This window comes from Telmatherina bonti (assembly GCF_933228915.1).
Source record: "Telmatherina bonti genome assembly, chromosome: 20".
Taxonomy (NCBI): domain Eukaryota; kingdom Metazoa; phylum Chordata; class Actinopteri; order Atheriniformes; family Telmatherinidae; genus Telmatherina; species Telmatherina bonti.
Genome location: NC_136618.1, coordinates 9,012,844 through 9,032,743, shown reverse-complemented (window position 1 = coordinate 9,032,743; position 19,900 = coordinate 9,012,844). Strand labels below are relative to the sequence as shown.

The 19,900-nt window shown below is 38.7% G+C and overlaps 1 protein-coding gene across 1 annotated transcript; it reads right to left on the bottom strand.

Annotated features, from left to right (window-relative positions):
* Positions 1-68: 68 nt before the first annotated feature.
* Positions 69-19,693, bottom strand: LOC306770691 (uncharacterized protein; the record flags this gene model as incomplete). The annotated part of the gene is made up of 21 exons (XM_079259591.1): positions 69-394; positions 1,550-1,691; positions 1,806-1,919; positions 3,144-3,400; positions 3,828-4,042; positions 5,354-5,409; positions 5,485-5,546; positions 5,834-6,132; positions 6,640-6,695; positions 7,096-7,157; positions 7,869-8,045; positions 8,664-8,843; positions 10,183-10,223; positions 10,601-10,774; positions 12,347-12,520; positions 12,812-12,985; positions 13,669-13,842; positions 15,393-17,244; positions 17,373-17,572; positions 17,698-17,839; positions 19,678-19,693. 21 exons carry the CDS (start codon positions 19,691-19,693, stop codon positions 69-71), a joined length of 4,893 nt encoding a protein of 1,630 aa, XP_079115717.1.
* Between the last annotated feature and the right edge of the window lie 207 nt (positions 19,694-19,900).

The following is a 19,900-nucleotide window of genomic DNA, read 5'->3' as shown; positions in this document are numbered from 1 at the left end:
CAGTGATGAGAAATCAGCCCGCTCTTATAGAAACTCATCATCACAGCTCCACAGTTTCTGGTTTGGCTTCACTGTAAGTTCAGCTCTCTGGAAAGAAACGGATCCACTTCACGGAGAGCAGCAATCAGAACCGAGCTGGCTTCCCTTCCCTTTCTTTGTACCGTGTCGATCACATCTCGAGCTTTTTCTGCTCTGGCCTTTGTTCTGGCCAACTCCTTCTCTTCGTCGTTTATAACACCGCGCTCAAAGAGTTTATCCAGAAGCTGGTCCAGATCCGGTTCAGACACCCTGCTGATAAACTGTGTCCGGACAGATAGCAGCCTGTCCTCCGCTGGGACCTGGTCCTCCAGGAGAAGCCCTGGAACATTCCTCTGTGGCGTTTCTCCTCTTTGACCTGGAAGAAAGTTTTGATTGAATCTTTCACAAGTTTATATAATTAGACTTGAAATTTCTTCCAAATAGCAGAACAGAAGCTGACAGTAAGTTTAATGTTGGTGCTTCAGCCATAATCTCTCAGTGACGAGGTCTTTAGTGATTTTTTTTTTTATTTATTATTATTGTTGGTTTTTTTTTAACTTTTTATTTATTTATGTTTTTATATGCATGGTACTTTTCCTTTTTCAGCTGCTGGAAATTTTAATTTCCTTGAAGGACTCATCCCAAAGGGATCAATAAAGTCTAAGTCTTTGAAGGAGTTTTGTGTCCACATGTCTCACTGAAGCCTTGGAAAACACACACACACACACACACACACACACACACACACACACACACACATACACACACACACACATACACACACACACCCAGCAGCAGTTGGGTTATGCCCTCATTTAGCTTATAACATGTTAGAGCTTTAGGTTGGATGCAGCTGATCCTGAAGCTCCAACTGGTGACAACATGGGAATTATGGAGGATATGACATCACCGCAGCTTGGTCCACCATTTTGGGGGAAACCAAACTGATGTTTACATTTTAACATTTTTCACTGGTAAACTAAAAAGTGTCTAAAAATGAAACCTGGAAACCACAGAAAAAAAGAGCAGAGCCGCTGCTGAACTGGTTTAAACACCAGTCACTCAGTTCGATGTGTCGTGACATCAGTGACGTTCTCTGAAGAAAGACAGCAGACTCACAAAAACAGCTTCTGCACCTGATATCAACACAGTTTTCATATCTTATCAGCTGCTAAAGCACGTCTGACTTTGACAATCTTATTATCTGCTGCATCATGTTTAGAACTTCATGAAACTGGATATTTTTTTCTATTAAACAACCTAAAAGCAGTTTATGGACTCATGTGAATGTTTTGCTACAATCTAAAAATGTTTAAATTTTTAATATTGTTTGATGTAATTGTTCTTCATCTCTCATGGCTTCTCTCCTGCCCAGCAAGTGTTTCCTGGCGTTTATCAAACCTACACTGCAAATAAAGGTTTGACTTTTAGGAGACAAAACATGGAAAATAAAGATAAAAGGATGGTAGATCCATCTGGAAGTGCTTCTCTTGTTCTTTACTGTATCTGTAGCAGGTGGGTGAAGATGTACCTGACAGATCAACCTCACGCTCCCAGACCTCCGTATCTGCCTGGTCTCTGACTGTGATGGTCGCTTCTCTTGTGTTTGTAGGAAGGCGGATCTCAAAGGTTGGGTGATAGTTTGGTCCGAAGTCTGGATCAAACTCTTCCCTCTAGAAATCAGGATTATAGTGTCTGAAACTTTAATTCATCCAAAACTCATTGAAGATAACCAGCAGCAGTTTGAGGAAATGTACAGTTTAGACAAAGTTTGATGAAAAACTCACAGAGGGTTGAATTAAACAGGCGGCTGGACACTGAACAGAGTAACTCTGATCCCTGATCAGTTTACAGGTGGGGGGAATCTTGACGTATTCAGACTCTTCATGCTGTGCACAGACCTTGTGAGATATCACAGCTTGTAAATCAGAGGACAATCGTTCACTTTTACACACATTTATTCTTGTTATTGCTTCTGGACAACCTTAAAATTTACACATTCTCATGATATTCTGAAATTTTTGTGGAAAATCTGTTTTTGTGTTTCAGAAAGTGTGACTGCATTGGACAAATACATGTTTTTGTTTTTTATTTTCAAGAAAAACAAAAAACAAATTCTTGACAGTTTTATGATGTGAGTTCTTGTGTGTTTTGGCCCAACGATGCCGGGATAACCTCTGTGTCTCATTGATCAGGGGCTTCTCGACAGCCTTGTGGGACTACAAGACCATGATCAAAAAGTTGTCCACATACAGACTGGATAGTACACTGAACTGGAGATTTTCCTGCTCATGTGGATCAGGATGTGGTTGTTTCCTGCTGAAGAAACAATCAGATGTCCAGATCTTGGTTTGTCTTCCAAGCTGTTGGCTTGTTTGCATTTCTGCAGAATGTATCCAATTACTGAAGGACTGCATCTTTCTCCTTCTGGCAGCAGATCTTCCCTTCCTGGCTGAGAATCTGCCTCTTCTGGCATGTTTCCTTCATTGGGTTCCTTGTTTTACTCAGTTTGGTCTCTGAATACTTTCAAATGTGCTCATTTAATACAGACAACAAGCACACTGAGACAAATCGTAGCTTTTAAAAAAAAAACAAAAAAAACACGACTTTCGTTGTTGGATCTCTGGTACCAAAATTTAAAAAAAACTTTTAATTTCCTGTCTTTGTATGGAACCAATCAGTTGTACATTATTAATGTTTTATTTTGCAAGATTTGTTTAGTACTTTGGTCGTGACAGAACTAAAAGAAATTGCACGTGAAGCGCTAAGAATCATTCTTAATTCGGAAATGTGTTGACTGCCCAAAAACCTATTTCCACTACTGTATACATATTTTATGTAGTTAATGATGAATAACTGAACGTGTTGCTGTCATCAGCTCTGATGAGGAACGAGGACACAACGTTCCAACGTTGATCTGTGGTTGTTTTGACCTTTGATGAGAGAGAATAAGTTTCCTGTGCAGTGTTCTGAGTAACGGAGTGAGGAGCTCTGCATTCATCTGATCTGATTTATTCACTCAAGCCAAATGCATCTAGAAAAGATTTCCTCTGTAATCTGACCTGAAACTCACCAGGATCAAGAAGCAGGATGAAGGAAAAGTGAAGTTATAAAGAACTCTTTACCTCCTTCACAGGGATGTTGCTTGGCAGCAGAAACACGTCGAGCTTCTGCTTCTCTGTTTCAGGGTTTGGTGGTCTGAGGAACAACAAGACTTGTCCCTTCATGGGTTTTGTGCTGTTCAGAAACCTCGTTACGAAATTCCAGACAAGGCCGAAGGCAGATAGATGAGGGACTTTCACAATCACATGAGTTTCTGTGATCTCAAGCGGCTCAAGGATGCTGATCCCATCATCAGACATGTGGAGGACAGACAGGACGCCTGCAGACAGCAGAGCTGAGAAAACAGAGTAGATCAGAAAGATCTAATGATGAGAACTTCATCACAACATCAGTGGTTATTTTTTATCAAGACTCTCCAGAACATGGAAGAAGTATTAACTGTCTAAAAGTTTAAAGGTCAGAAAAACATGAAGTCCACGAACACGTATGAAACTGTTTGTTCTAAAGCGGCTGTAAAAATAATCCTGTGATGAAATATGTTAAATACAACCACATTTACTGTGTTCTGTGATGAAATAAGCCAGTTTACAATTCTGGATGGTGAACCGAGATGTGTGAAGCAGAGTAAACATCACTGAGAGGGTGTTTCGATCAGATTGTGTCTGTAAGGACATCTGCAGCCTGTAGGGGTCACCAACAGGCTGGTGGGGTTCATCGCTGCTCCCCACCAACAGTCAGAGACTCACCAGCCTCTGTTTCACAGTGTGGGAGGTGAAGCTGATAAACGGCGTCCTCAGAACACTTGATGTTGAACAGCGGTCCTGCCGGCGTCTTTCCAGCTGATTGGAGGAGCTCCTCGTCCCACTGGTTGGTCCTGTACTCTATCTGCACCTCATGACATGTAACAAACACCAGTCCAGTCAGAGCACACCGGAAGGAACCTGGACCAGGACATGTGAACCTGCAGGACACAGAGAGGCAGAATGACAACATAAACTGACTCATCCTGACATTAAAACCCGTCATCAGACTCCGCTTCATGAATGCTGACACACTGGAGAGAAACTGGAGTTTCCTTTCCACTGTCGCCTCATGCAGCTCAGGATGGGGGACGGGATCGAAGTCCAGATTCAATACAATCTGTTGGTTTTTCTTAACTGGGCAATTTATATGAACTGGCTTGAATTGATGTGTCTGTAAAGTGTCCTGGGATGACACTGTGGTGAGATGGAACAACACAAATAAAGCTGAATTTAAGATAATCAAATGACCTAAACAACAATTTATTCGTAAGGTGAAATTAAAGTCTAAGCTGTAGCACATGCCCAAAGCAAAACACACACTCAGGAAACCAACAGTCGGCTGTGAGAAACATGCAACACGCAGAATGTGGTCCTGGTCTGGTGCTAGTTTCTTTATAGAAACCTGTAGGCCAGAGGTGTCCAGCACCGGTCCTGGAGGGCCACGGTCGTGTAGCTTTTCCACATGTTCATGCTCCAACACACTTGACTCAAATGAATGAGTCACTGAGCAGAACTTAATTGGCCATTGAGGTGTGTGAGCGAGGAAATAGTGAAAACCTGCAGGACCCTTGAGGACAGAATTTGGACACGCCTGCTGTAGGTCTACTTCACAAAGTCAGTTACCACGGTAACAGAACACCAAGCGCCCCACAACTCAGGGTTAACATACTGAGATTCCACGATCACTTTGTGGAACGGTTCCCTTTTTTTCACCCGAAGCTCGGCCAATGAGATGCTACCACTAATACTAGAGCCGCGAGAAAGAAAATATCGATCCTTCTTCTTTTCTCTCGACTTTTCTGTTGGACGAAAACAGAAATTTTGCCTCTCAGTTTTCACATATTATGTAATATTTCTTCCTCCTGGACCATAAACTCTGTTTTTGGTCGTCTAACTGCTGGAGTTTAGATCAACTACTAAACTGGTTGGTTTGATTCACTGAGCTGTTTCCAGCAGAGGGTCAACATTTGACATTTAACTGAATTAATAAAATGATAACTTAAATGTCTGCTCAGCATGAAAAGGAAGGAGGATAGTGAAAAGAGTAGTCCTGTGATAGAGTACTTTGAGTACATTATTTACTTGATGTGTTTCGTATCTCCACATGTTCATGTAACAATTTCTGAAAGTACTAAAGCAGCTTTAAAACAGTACTTACTTTGGAGCCATTGCTGCTGTTACTACATTAACCTGAATAATAAAAGATTCAGCGTGTTGAAACGGGTTCATGAGATAAGCTGGAGGATCACCTGTACAAGACTTGTGCAGATTCAGTTTCAACTTGTGGTGTGAAGTCTGAAAGAGTCTGAAATGTAAAAGAAATGCTGAGAGTTCAGCTTTATATTCATTTGGAAGATCTCACAACAATTTCTTTTCTCACCTCCATGTCATCCTCAAATGAATCAGACTTTGTGTCTGAATCCAGTTTGACACCAGAGATACCTGATGGGAGAAGACAAACATGATAGAAGCCAAAGTTCATCAGAAATCTTCATCAGATCAGAGTCAGAACAACTTTCCTTTTTGATACCCTGGTATGACATTGTATGTGATACACATGTGATACACACACATATATATATATATATATATATATATATATATATATATATATATATAATGTGTGTGTGTGTGTTTCTCTTTATCAGTCAAAGCTACCTTGGTGCTTTAGCTGGATAGTTTTGGCATTTTTATGATGAGATTCATTACTTTGGATCCGACAGTCTTACATTTAACATAGTTTGATGGCAGGAAGCCTGATTTGCCGGTTCTCTGCACGGTCCCGAGCATCCAACCCTCATCGATGGGCTGAGAGTTTAAGATGATGATGTCATCCTTTGTGAAAGAGACTTCATCATCATCCCGAGCCTCAAAGTCATATAGAGCTTTGTAAACACGCTGTGCAGCAACTGTGACAGACATGGAAATATGCAGAGTGGCAAATAATAAAAGTGGCCATTTTAGCTTGATGAAGCAGTCTGATTCTCCGTTGCTGTGGCAAACACCAGAAACACCTTCATGCAGGCCACTGTAAGGTGAGAATGTCTGGATAATCTTCACATTAGGTACAGATTGTGTTAACATAACTTTGTAATTTAGAGAAATTGACTCTTGTTATAATCTGAAATTACAGAAATTAGTGAGATATAAATGTAGTACTCACAAAGTTTGTCATCTGAAGCTTTGATTGTCCCATCATTGCTCCTGTATGAATAAAAATATCCATAAATTCAGAGCTGAGATGAAAAAAACAATTTTATTCAAATTAGCTGAATAAGAAAGCAAGAAGTGATGCATGGTTGTTTTAATTAAAGTGTATTTAAAAACCTGGATATGAAAATTATACTCAGAGTTTCAACAAAACTCGTGTTTTTCGCCCAAAATAACATCCAACAAGAGGACAACACAAATACCAGAGCAGCAAGTGATCATTTAGCATTTTCTCTGGACTTTTAACAGGAACATCTTCAGCCTGAATAATAACAGGCAGCTTTGATATGTTGAAACAGGTTCACGAGATAATTTGGAAGATCACCTCATTGAGTCTTGTGCAGATTCAGTTTCATCTTCTGGAGTGAAGTCTGAAGGAGTCTGAAATGTAAAGGAAACAAATCGTTTTATGACATGAACGCAGCTCTGTTATTGATAACTGAAACATTTTTGCAGGTCATAAATTCCACAGCTTATGACTACACAGCTTCAGAGCCTAAAAATTATGCTTAAAAGAAAAAGAAACTCCAGTTTCTGACAGAAATAAGAGGAAAAGCAGTGGTGCGGGGAGAGATTAAACTCACCTGTGTGTGCTGCAGTCCTCTAAATCTGATCTCTAAACCAGTTTTATACTCACAGCATGAATGTCCCATTGTTTTAGTTAAACCAAACATCAGCAGCTGTAGAATTGTTTTTTTTTTTCTTTTTTCATGTTCTTTTCCTGCTGAGTGTTGAGCTTTATATTTGTTAGGAAGCTCAAATAACATAATTTTTTTCTCACCATCATGTCATCCTCAGATGAATCAGACTCTGTGTCTGAATCCAGTTTGACACCAGAGATACCTGATGGGAGAAGGCAAACATGAGAGAAACCACAGCAGTAAGACCAAAGATTCACATTATAGATGAATTTGGTGGAAAAAACAGACTTTTCACAAACATTTTGACTGGCTAAGACACTACGCTTCTAGATGATGGGCTCAGTTAATGCCATCAGTTACTGTATATGCCATCTATATGGTGAAATCCTGGAGAGGAAATGAGTTTTCCAGTTAAAGGAGCTGAATTAATTTGCCCACCTTCCTTCAGAGTTTTCATTATGTACAGATTTAAAATGCTCCCAGCACAGCATGCCAGCAGCTCCGATACTCTCATAGTCTGTATTGAGATTGATTTGGGAAAGTTCATTTGACTGGAGTGTTCTGGGGCCTGATTTGCCACCAGGATTAGACATCCGAGTGTGCATACAGCTTGTGTGATTACTAGTCAAGACAATGACAGCTATTTTTGACTGAACACAAACTGCTTCAAAGAAGCTTCATTGACGGTCACAGACTGATGCGGGTGATGGAGCTTCTGTCATACATGCTGTGGAGAAAACATAAGTCCTGAGAGCTAAAATGTCTTTCTGTGTGCTTTTTAAAAACACTTCAATGTTATGGCCAAGGAGTCCACCTGTAATTTGATATAATTTACTTCTTATTTTGTATAAACATGAGCAGCGGCTGAAGCGACAGAAAAATGAGCTTGGGATGTGCAGATAAGAGCTCATACCTTGGATGTAGTCTGATGGCAGCAGGCCTGACTCGCTGGTCCTCTGCACGATGCCGTACACCCAGTCTTTGTTATTTAGCTTGGGAATGATGATGACATCACCCATTCTGAAAGACACTTCATCATCTTCCTGAGCCTCATAGTCATATAGTGCCAAGTAAACATGCTGCTGACAAGCTGGGACACACACACAGAAACACACAGCAGTAAATGAGTCAGACAGGGGAGTGTTTCCTGACTGTATGTGAGACAATAGTTTATTTTATTGTACAGGGAGGAAAGGTGTGACGAATATGTAAACTGTTAAAAACAAACAAAAGGGAGAGACAGAGAAAATATTTGGTTATAATGTGGCACAAAATGTTAGTTTATGATTGATTTGGATCAAAGATGGGATCTGTTATGCAATTTATGTCCATCCATGTTTTACATGATAGCTGATAGAAGTAACAAAGAAGCAAACAAGTAGTAATGCTGCATTAGTAATCTATTCTCAAGTGAGACGATTTTTCTAAGCAATTGAGAAAAATGTGGATGTTCTCAGGTTTGCTGTGTTGGTCTGAAATACCATGAGAAGGCAAAAAGTTAATGTCTGAGTAAAGAAAACTTATCTGAAACCTGTTATTTTATATATATAAATATATAAATATATAAATATATATATATATATATATATATATATATATATATATATATATATATATATATATATATATATATGTGTGTGTCAAACTTCTACTACTACGATTATATATAAAGATGAACAACTGATTCAGACAGTCTAATGCTACTTACGTTCAATGTATGTTGATGGCAGGAAGCCAGATTTGCCAGTTCTCTGCACAGTCCCAGTCACCTGACCCTTAGAGAGGGGCTGAGAGTTGATGATGATGATGTCATCCTTACTGAATGAGACGTCATCGTCGTCCTGAGCATCAAAGTCAGACAGTGCCCGGTAAACAGGCTGTGCAGAAACTGTATGACAGACATGGAAACATGCAAAGTTATTGAGAGTCACAAATGATAAATCTCTTTTTTCACCTTGATGAAGTAGTTTGACTCTCCTTTTCTGTGGGAAACACCAGAAACAGTTTCAGTACCTTCATGCTTTCAACTCTAAGGTGAAAATGTCTTGTTAATCTGGTACATTAGATACAGATAACATTCATGTTTACTGACCGTTGTGACTTAGAAACATAACATGACTAGATTATAAAAGTTAGTTAGATGTGTTGTATAGTAACTACACAATTCCAGTGACAAAATCCAAAAGGATGGCCTTTATAGGTCAGTAAGCATTTTCACATAGCGGCGGAGCTAAATCAAAAGGACACATTCTTGTTATACCTGCAACAGATAAGCCTGCATTACATGCGATTATGTACAAAGGACGATGAAGGGCAACTCTACTAAGAGCTCTGAGGCCTCGGCACCCAGGATTTATGTGAAGCTCCCACAGTTGTTTATCGTTTGGACATTTTGTCAACAAAGAACCAACACTTTCAGAGATCAAAAACACTTTTCTGGTAAGCTCCTCATCCACTGCTCGGTTGCCAAAATAAACAAGCTCTGTAATAATGAGACTGTGCAGTTTTGTGTACAGTAAACCAGTGAGTTTTTCCGCTAAGTAGGAAGAAGGCTGGTGTCATTTCAAAGCACTATTGCTGATTATGTCTGGATCCTCGCTGCCTGGCAGTCCCACTGGTTTAGATACTTGAACAATAAAGTTTTGATTGATTTTGACAGTGTGTACAGATTTTAATTCGAACAGTTACATTTCCATTTAAATTGTGTCAAGCTCCTTACAAATTCCATCAAGTTAAATAATCCTTTAGTTAAAGGTACATTTTTACCTCCTATATTTCTGACACTCAACACATTTCAGTAATGTCAGTAATACACACACACACACACACACACACATATATGTGTTACGTAACACCTGTAACGTTAGCTAGAAAAACATCAGCTAAGTCCTACCTCAACACACATAAAGAGTAATCTAAGTTTAAGCGCAGGAGCAATCAGGAGGACTGGTAATCATAAAAATGTGTTGGTATAAAGTAGAAGTTAAGCATTGCGCAACAAATCCTGGTTAAAGCCAGACACTTACGCTACTATAGCAGTTCAACAACTCAGGTAGCACGTCATTCAGCAGAGAGCTGAATGTGGGGGGTGTTACAAGATTACTTTTTAAACCAGGTAGAAAAAACAAATCAGATTTTAAGGGTGCTTTGCTTCAGTCTCGGAGTGCTTCAGCACCCCTAAAAATGGGCTTCTGTTGATAAATATAAAGCAGAATTGTTATACTCACAAATTTTGTAGCTGGAAGCTTCAATTGTCCTCTGGTTGAACCTGTATGAAAACAAATTTTCAAAACTGAGATAAGAAAACTATTTTATGTAAATGAGCTGAAATTAACAGGTCATTAGAGTGTGCTTTTATGCTGTCCTAATTCAACTTATTAAAATCATTTTTAAATTTTAAACTTAAATAGTAAAAGTGTTATGATAAAATAAAAGATGAAAGATGAAGTTTTAGTGTTGCGCATCTCATTTTATACAGGTGCATGAGAATGATTGCACAAAACTGATCATCTTATATAACTGCCATCTTACAATTACATAATGAATGGGACATGCTTTTATGGACTTTCAATACAAATATTTATTATGACAACTAGGTAATCTGATCATTTACAGTGAATACTGTTGATGGCAGTTGTTACCCACCTCAGAGTGTCCAGTCGACAATAAGTACTCTTTACAAAAGCACACAACATTCGTGCATCTGAATGCTTTAAGTTGTTTCCACACAGGTTAAGATCTCTAAGATGGAAGGGGTTAGACCACAGAGCTGATACCAGAGACGTACAGCTGCTCTCTGACAACCTGCAGCTCCACAATCTGAGTGCAGAATAAAATATTCAGTCACAATAATATATTGTCTAATAATTCATTGATGGGTTTTTTGGTGGACAACTACACAACTCTACAGAAATAGAAATATCACAAAAAACAACCACAAATCTGTTTAGGTAACATGGAACTGACCACATTTAATTCTCTCAGAAAAGAATCAAGACAAAATTGACATGTGCATCTGAAAAATGGGCTCTAATTAGTGTCATTCTTATTTCTGAGATGACTTTAGAGGGAATTAGCACATCACAAATAAAGCTAAATTGAACTAAAATAAAACAAAAAATGACAAAGAACTGACGTCAGGATCTCCAGTTGGCATTGTGGACTTGCAAGAAAACCACACAGTTCTTCAAGCCTGCCTAGACCTTGTAGTGTGTTTCCACCCAGGTCCAGGAGTTTCAGGTTGGAGGGGTTGGACTTCAGAGCTGAACCCAAAAAATCACAGCTTGTTTCTGATAAACTGCAATAGGTCATTCTGTCCAAGATAAATACATAATATTAGTAGACAACATTCTTGCTTAAAATCAGTGCAGGTTACATAACTGGTCATATTCTGGTCAGAGTTAAAATTGTTCAAAATGTAAAGTTTTATGGAAAAGAAACTTCAAATAAATGACCAAATAACACAAAATCCTTACATGCTTTTTGTTAAAATAATGTCTAAACTTCTACTAGTATAAACTACTATGCTATATTTTTTCATTACATTTAATTAAATAAATGTTCTTTGCAAAAGTTTTTTATGTTTCATGGAATAAACAGGCATAAGACTTTTTCTCCACTTGTAAATGCTGTGAATAATGTCATTATGCTTAAGGTTGTTAAAAACTCCAGCTTCAACAGAATAAAACGGACAAAGGTCGTTTGCTCCTAAAGATAAGTGTGACGCATAAGAGTATACTAAAAGTAGTACTCCTATCAGGATTATCTTAAATTTAAGTTCAAACATCCATTTCAGTGTAAAAATGTTTGTTTGCACCATGAATCTTTAACTGACCACATTTAACAGATCTTTAACAGAATTATTCGTATGAACAATTAAAAACTGCAGCTACTTTTTGATTGACCTATGTGACAAATTTTATACATTACAAACCAGCTATGTTGCAGTACATCGTGCACGTCAATACACCTCCACACTAGATTTTACATAATCATATGCAGTTATTATACTTAGTAATTTATATTCACAAACAACTTAGTTTTTTTTTTATTTATTCACTTTGGTAAAAGTGAATTGATCCCTAGCATCAAACAGATCTGTAAAAATCAGATAGTGGGTGTATTCAACATAATCTAACAGGAGAAAAATAAACTCATTATCAATATATAATATTTGTTCAATGGATTTATATTTTTTTATTGTACCGTAATCTTTAAATAAGTGGTAGAAATGTTTAAAGGGAATGATCCAGGTTAGGATTTCCCCTGTTCAAGTGTTTTAAATCTGTTAAATCTTTTGTTTGTTGTCAGCATGATCAGCTCTGAGATTCAGTTCATAAAACTTTGTGAAATATTAATAATTAAAAAAAGAAATAAAACAAGGTGTCTGACCTCAGGGACTCCAGTATACAGTCTGGACTCTCCAGAAATCCACACAGCTTCCTTACACCTAAATCCTGTAGCTTGTTTCTACTCAGGTCCAGATGTCTCAAATGGATGGGGTTGGACTTCAGAGCTGTGCTTAGAGAAGAACAGCTGATCCATGACAAACTGCACCGACACAGCCTGAAAACAGAGAAAAGTATTTCCATATGCATCAAGGGATGTGTTTTTACACTAAACATACTTAATCTGACATTATGTGTCAATTCTGTTAAAATTGACATGAACCCAAGTAACATTTTAACCTAAGATACTATAAATGAGAACATGCTGCTGCACATTTATCTTAACATCAAACACTATATAAAAGAACAAAGTGATTAAGATAGATAGATAGATAGATAGATAGATAGATAGATAGATAGATAGATAGATAGATAGATAGATAGATAGATAGATAGATAGATAACTGACCCCAGAGTCTCCAGGTTACACTGTGGACACTCCAAATACCCACACAGCTGCTTCACTCCTGAATCTCCCAGGTGGTTGTAACTTAGGTCCAGGTGTTTTAGATGGCATGGGTTCGACTTTAAAGCTGAGCTCAAAGAAGCACAACTGATCTTTGACAAACTGCACCAGTTCAATCTAATATAAGAATAAAACAAGTTTATAAGATGCAGCCCAACATTTCTTTATCGCCATTTGTCACCGTTAATGACCTTTTGTCTGAAATGACAAGCTGTCACAGGAGCACAGACCAGAAAAAATGTGCATCTAAGTTTTAGGGGAAAAACAGTTGTTACAGTTAAACTGGTTATCTGTTAACCAAAGTAAAGCAAACTTGTAAAATCCAACACCAAATTATATTTTTTCAACAGCTCTTTTTTCTCCGGATTCTATACTATATGGCTGTAATTCCTGCTGCACAAACACTTTCGCCTTAAAAACTTGGCCTGTTTCAGAAAGATGCTTCAAATACTGTAACTCTGAGTCTGAAAGGAAACTCTGGAGTAACTTTTGAGTTTTTAGTTTCAGAACAGCTAATTTGAGTTGGTTCAATCAACATTGATTATCTTTATCCAGAATTAGGAGCCACAATAAGAAGCCATCATCAATGGACCCCTAGTACCAGGATGCACCATGGCAACTGCTGACAAAAAAATGCTCCAGACATTTTATTGTTAAACTATGATTGGCAAACACTCAGCTAATGTTAAAATCAACTTTGAATGTCACTCATACACAGATCAAGAGGTAAAAAAAAAAAAAGAAGAAATAAAATTTAAAAAAAAAAACCACACAAATAAAGAAAACATCAGTGTAATGACCTAAGAGACTCCAGTTTACAGTTTGGACTCTCCAGTCCAGCTGAGAGAAGCTCAATTCCTGCATCCTGCAGCACATTGTGACTCAGCTCCAGCTCTGTCAGATGGGTGGGGTTGGACTTTAAAGCTGAAGAGACGACTTCACAGTGAGTGTCTGAGAGTCCACAGCCAGAGAGTCTGCCAGGACACGTAACAAATATAACGTTATAAAATATGGCATGTTATGCTTACTTCAAAGAGCATGTCTGATGTTCCTATTTCAGCTCACCTTCCTTTCAAATTAATAGGTTATCAATTTCTGTCACAACTGCAGTCTTAACAGTTTATCATTATCTATCTTATTATTATCTTGCCAAGAACATTATATACTTTTAACTGACAATTATTATCATATTTGGTCTTTCTATTCATTCATTTATTCATTTTCTATACCGTCTAGTCCATTCATGGGGGCTGGAACCTATCCCAGCAATCATCAGGCAAGAGGTAGGGACACCCTGAACAGGTTGCCAGTTCATCACAGGGGGGTCTTTGTCGTGCACATATGAAATAATTAATTGCCAATATATTTAAACAGTAATACTGACACAGACACTGAAGAACGTCACAGAGGTACCACCCTGTACTATAGTTCAGACAGTAAAAAGTGGGTTTTGACCCCTCACCGTTAGTTTCATACGTGTAACTTGCATAGAGGCTTGATGAAAAGAATTTTCTCAATTTCATTCCCAAAATTCAACTGAAAGACTTCAGCTCAGTTTAATTATTTAAGAAGTTAATTAAATATTTTTTGCAGGTATTGTGTGGATAGTGAGCATAGCGGTACTGGATAACAAATGTTAACTATTCAAGAGTAAAAATTTGACAGACAGAGCCTTTATGACTTACTGATCATTCCTACAAACACACATTTTAAGTTATTATAACAAACTTTTGAGAATTTTTTACATTAACGAGATCAATTATTCTGTTCTCACAAGGAAACGGTCCTCAAGAAAAGGAAGTTCTCATAAAAACTTTTTAAGTACAATTTAGTAACAACAAAAGATATGAGAAGATTTTGGTGAGAACTCGAAAGAAATGAGTTTCAAGGCAACAGTCTAATGTAAGAAATACATGCTCTTGCTTTTGTATAGTACAAAGCACCACAAGAGATGATAACCCAGTCATATCTTGTTTCAGCTGCTGCCGTCAGGAAGACACTGCTGGTTCGTCAAAACACACATAATTAGATTCACAAATAGTTTTTTCCCCCAGGCCACCCCAGCACTTATTTGTGCTTGGATTCAAATACTTTACTGTTTATACTTTAGCCTCGGGCCAGGATTTACCTGATGCACTAATAATCATCATTTTTGTGATGCCTTTAGCCTTTGTTGTCAAGTGGATGGTGTGAAATGTGGAAAGGGAGTTATTATTGTATACTGTACTTTTTAAAACAGTGTTTTAATGTTTATTTTTGTTTTTGATCTGTCACTAAAAGGCTAATTGAAAACAGTTAATACAAGAATTTAATGATTTATTTTAAAAACAGGAAATGCAGGACACTTTTCTTCTCCATTTAACCCATTTTTGTCAAGTTATATAAAAAAAAAAAGCATTTTCCCATCAGTTATAGATATTTAGTAAAATATTAAAGTAATAACAACTGCAACTATTTATTTTATCTGACAAAAATGTCTGAAATAAACAGTTTTTTAGTGCAAAGAAAATATTTTTGGACTCACAGAGCCTTTCGGCAGTTTCTCACAGCTGGTATCAGCCGCTGCCGTCCTTCCTCGGTTGTGTTGTACTGCTTTAGGTCCAACTCTTCCAAAACTTCATCTGACATCTGCAGCATGTAGGCCAGAGCCGAGCAGTGGATTTCAGACAGTTTTTTCTCTGATCTGTTCTCTGACTTCAGGAACTCTTGGATCTCCTGATAAACCGAGAGGTCGTTTATCTCCATCAGACAGTGGAAGATGTTGATGTTTCTGTCAGGAGAGGTGTTATACAAGTTCATCTTCTTCAGGTTGTTGATTACAATTTCTATGATTTCCGGACTGTTTTCTTTCCAACCCAAGAGCCCTGCTAAGAGTCTTTGGTTGGACTGCAGAGAAAGGCCATGAAGGAAGCGAACAAACAGGTCCAGGTGGCCGTTTTTACTTTCAAGGGATTCTTCCATGACTTTCTTTAAGAAGATATCAAGAGATGAGCTGTCCCTTTCATCATCAGCATCATAATCAACATCATCATCACTATTATCGTCACCATCCTCATCCCAATCTCTCCCCAGGAAGTCCTCCAGCACCTCTGTCTTCTTGTTGATGTAACAGTGCATCATGTAGACTGCAGCCAGAAACTCCTGAACACTCAGATGAACGAAGCAGTAAACTGCTTTCTGGAAGATCACACACTCTCTTCTGAAGATCTCAGTACAAACTCCTGAGAACACCGAGGCCTCTGTGACATCAAGACCACACTGCTCCAGGTCTTCTTGGTAGAACATGATGTTTCCTTTCTCCAGATGTTCAAACGCCAGCCTCCCCAGCTTCAGAAGAACTTCCCTGTCAGCCTCCGTCAGCTCCTGTGGACTCGTCTCATGTCCCTCATGGTACTTGTTCTTCTTCCTCTTTGTCTGGACCATCAGGAAGTGTGAGAACATGTCCGTCATGGTCTTGGGCAGCTCTCCTCTCTGCTCTGTGGTCAATATGTCCTCCAGAACTGTAGCAGTGATCCAGCAGAAGACTGGGATTCCACACATGATGTGGAGGCTCCTGGATGTCTTCATGTGGGAGATGATTCTGCTGGACATCTCTTCATCACTGAACCTCCTCCTGAAGTACTCCTCCTTCTGGACATCAGTGAAGCCTCGTACCTCTGTTACCCTGTCAACACATGTAGGAGGGATCTGATTGGCTGCTGCAGGTCTGGAAGTGATCCAGATGAGAGCCGAGGGCAGCAGATTCCCCTTGATGAGGTTTGTCAGCAGCACGTTGACTGAAGACTTCTGTGTGACATCAGAAACAAGCTCAGTGTTGTTGAAGTCCAGTGAAAGTCTGCTTTCATCCAGACCATCAAAGATGAAGAGAAGTTTCCAGACAGCCAGCTGCTCTGCTGGGATCTTCTGGAATGTTGGATGGAAAACATGGAGCAGCTGGAGAAGACTGTACTGATCCTCTCTGATCAAGTTCAGCTCCCTGAATGAAAGCAGAACCACCACACTGACATCTTGGTTCTCCAAGCCCTCTGCCCAGTCCAGAGTGAACTTCTGCACTGAGAAGGTTTTTCCAACACCAGCGACGCCGCTGGTCAGAACCACTCTGATTGGTCCATGTTGGTCAGGTAAGGCTTTAAAGATGTCCTGGCATCTGATTGGAGTGTCATGGAGGGTGTTGATCTTGGAAGCTGTCTCCAGCTGCCTCACCTCATGTTGGGTATTAACCTCTTCACTCTGTCCCTCTGTGATGAAGAGCTCAGTGTAGATCCTGTTGAGGAGGGTTCTACTTCCTGTTTCATCAGTTCCTTCAGTCACATGTTCACATCTCCTCCTCAGACAGATCTTATGTTCATCTAAAACCTCCTGCAGACCAACATCTGCTGAAAGATAACAAAAATAAAATCTAAGTTAAACTGGTAGAAACATTTGTTGGTTTTTATGAGTTAAGCAATAAGAGATCCTGAATAAAAGTAGAGAAATTAGATTTGTTTCATTAAGCAAATCTTACTTAGTCCTCTTATGAATTTTTCTCCACACTGGGGACAGAAGGAGTCTCCTGATGAAGCAGACTGGTCCCAGTAGGAGGTTTTGCAGCATCTACAGAACCAGTGTCCGCAGGTGGTGGAGACTGGATCCTTCAAGGTATCCTGACAAAAAGCACAGCAGGACAGCTGCTTTTCCTCACAGACACCACTCCTCTTCCTCCCTCTGTGAACATAAAAGTAACATATGAACATGCTTTCTCATATGTAGTTAAATGAAGCACATCAAACTGTGGCAGCAGCATCCAACTGAACTAATCATATGTAGTTACATGGGGAAAAGTCTCTTACTTGGTGTGTGAAGGTTCAGGTTCATTACTGAAGTCTGGAGGATTGTGTATAGACAGGTCACTCCTTAGAGATGGACAGCTGGATCCTGCACTTTCTTCATCTTTTTCCACACACTCGCTCATGTTCATGGGCTTCAGTCGGTCTGCCAGGCAAATGATTCACTGCAAATATGACAGAAGTCACACCCAAAACTGGCAGAAAAGACCAAGCTGTGTCCACAATACACTCAGTACTAACTGCATGCTGTAAATTGTGCTGACTGGTGATCAGATGAATTGTGAATAAGACACAAACGTTTTTTCTTGTGGTTTCCGCAGAAATGATCTCATTTCTTAACTTTTAATCAACATGAATTCTTCTGCTCCTGAAATTCCTTTACAAATAGCAAGACTTGACATGTTTGCTAAACACTTATAATCAGCACCGATCTAACTGAGCAGAGCAAAGAAAAATCACATCTTCATCACAAACACTGTATTAATATGTTTTATAAACTCACCAATGGAGTCATCTTGCTTTTCCGTGATTCTCCTTGGCTGATTTAAATGGACTATGAACTAAATGGCTGCTCTGTTTCTTTTACTGCTCTGTCACTTTCAGGATTTACCTGAAGTGCCTGATAAGACTGGCTCCTCCTAATCTCACTTGCAAGATCTCATGTCCATATATGTTTGTGTGGTTAGTGATATGGCTGTGTGTGTTTGCTAACTCACACAGATCTGCCATTCATCTCTTTGAAACTAAAGTTCCATCTTCATAACAGTTGTCTGCTTTCTTTAGTTACACCCTCCAACCCAGGTTTGAGTGAGAGCTCTTTTTTCTGAAGGATTTTTGATTGAGTGTCTGCAGCTCCCACTATGATTGGTTCTCCAATTCATAGGGGTTTGGCCTGCTGAATTCCTGCAGCTGATTTGTTCCTGAATAAAATCTGTTTTAACAGGGGGAGATTGCAGCATTCCAGCAGTGTTTGACCTGTTGCTCTCAGTCCTAAAATGCACTCCTTTATATTTCATTATATTGTTAAATTTGTGTGTAACTATGTGTGTGATGTTGTAAACTTTCCTACTCTCCTACTGTAAATGTGTGCACTGAAGCTGTAGTACGATGGCCAAACTGAGGAACATCCTGTGTAAGAGTGATGTGTAAAAACTAGATCATGCATTTATTTCAAGACCAGACTTCTGCCTTTCCTGATTTTTAGTTCTGCTCTAGAAAAACTCCAGAAATCCTTCAGACTGTTTGACAGATATGGAGCAAAGTCTTCAGCTTTTCAGGGTATTGAATGAGAATTAGGAGCAGAGAACATATTTCTCCAATTTATCTCCTCTTTATTGTTTGATTGTTAAATCCAGCATGTAATTTGAAATTATTCTATTCTATTCTATTGTACTCGATTCTATTCTATTCAATTCCATTCTATTCTATTGTACTCTATTCTAATCTCTTACTGACAAAGTTCCATTGTTTATTAAAGAAACCTATATTTCAAGAAGAGTACTTCACTGTCAGACTGCAGGTCGAGGGTTCCTAGAGGCTCTAAAAGAAGAATGGAATCATGTATAAATACATGACATTGTTCGTGTTACTACCTTGTGATTCTCCTCTTCTGTCTCAGCTGGTATCATTGGATTCGATTAAAAACATCAAAATGTTGATATACCACACAGTAATAAATGGCAAATATATATAAATTATTATTTTATTTGATCAACTTTTGTAAGCATTTTGTTAAAGGTTCAAATAAAGACTTAATATTTCAAATATTTTACTTTTCTCCCCATTTTTTCTTGGCTCAGACTTTAAAAGATTTATCATGCAAACACTTTATCATGGCTGCTACACGTCACGTCTTTTTTATTTGTATAAACTGCAATTATGCACATCCACAGAAATTCACATTAAGCCTTTGCAAGCTACAAAATGTGAGTAAGTAGCCACTAGGACAAGACACAGTGTGTTTGGTTTGGAAACCCTACATACCTCTGTCTATTGTCATGTTGTGGGTTCTGTAATTTTAGTCTTGGTCTCTTGTTTTGTATCTTAGTTCTGGTTTCCTGTATTAGTTTGTAGTTTTCCTGGTTTAGTTCCCTGACATCTAGTTTCCTGTTTTACTTTCCTGTTCATCAGCTCACCTGGACTCATTAGGTAAGTCATTCCATCTGTGTCTTGTTCTGTTTGTGTGTGTGTTAGTGTGTGGTTTCTG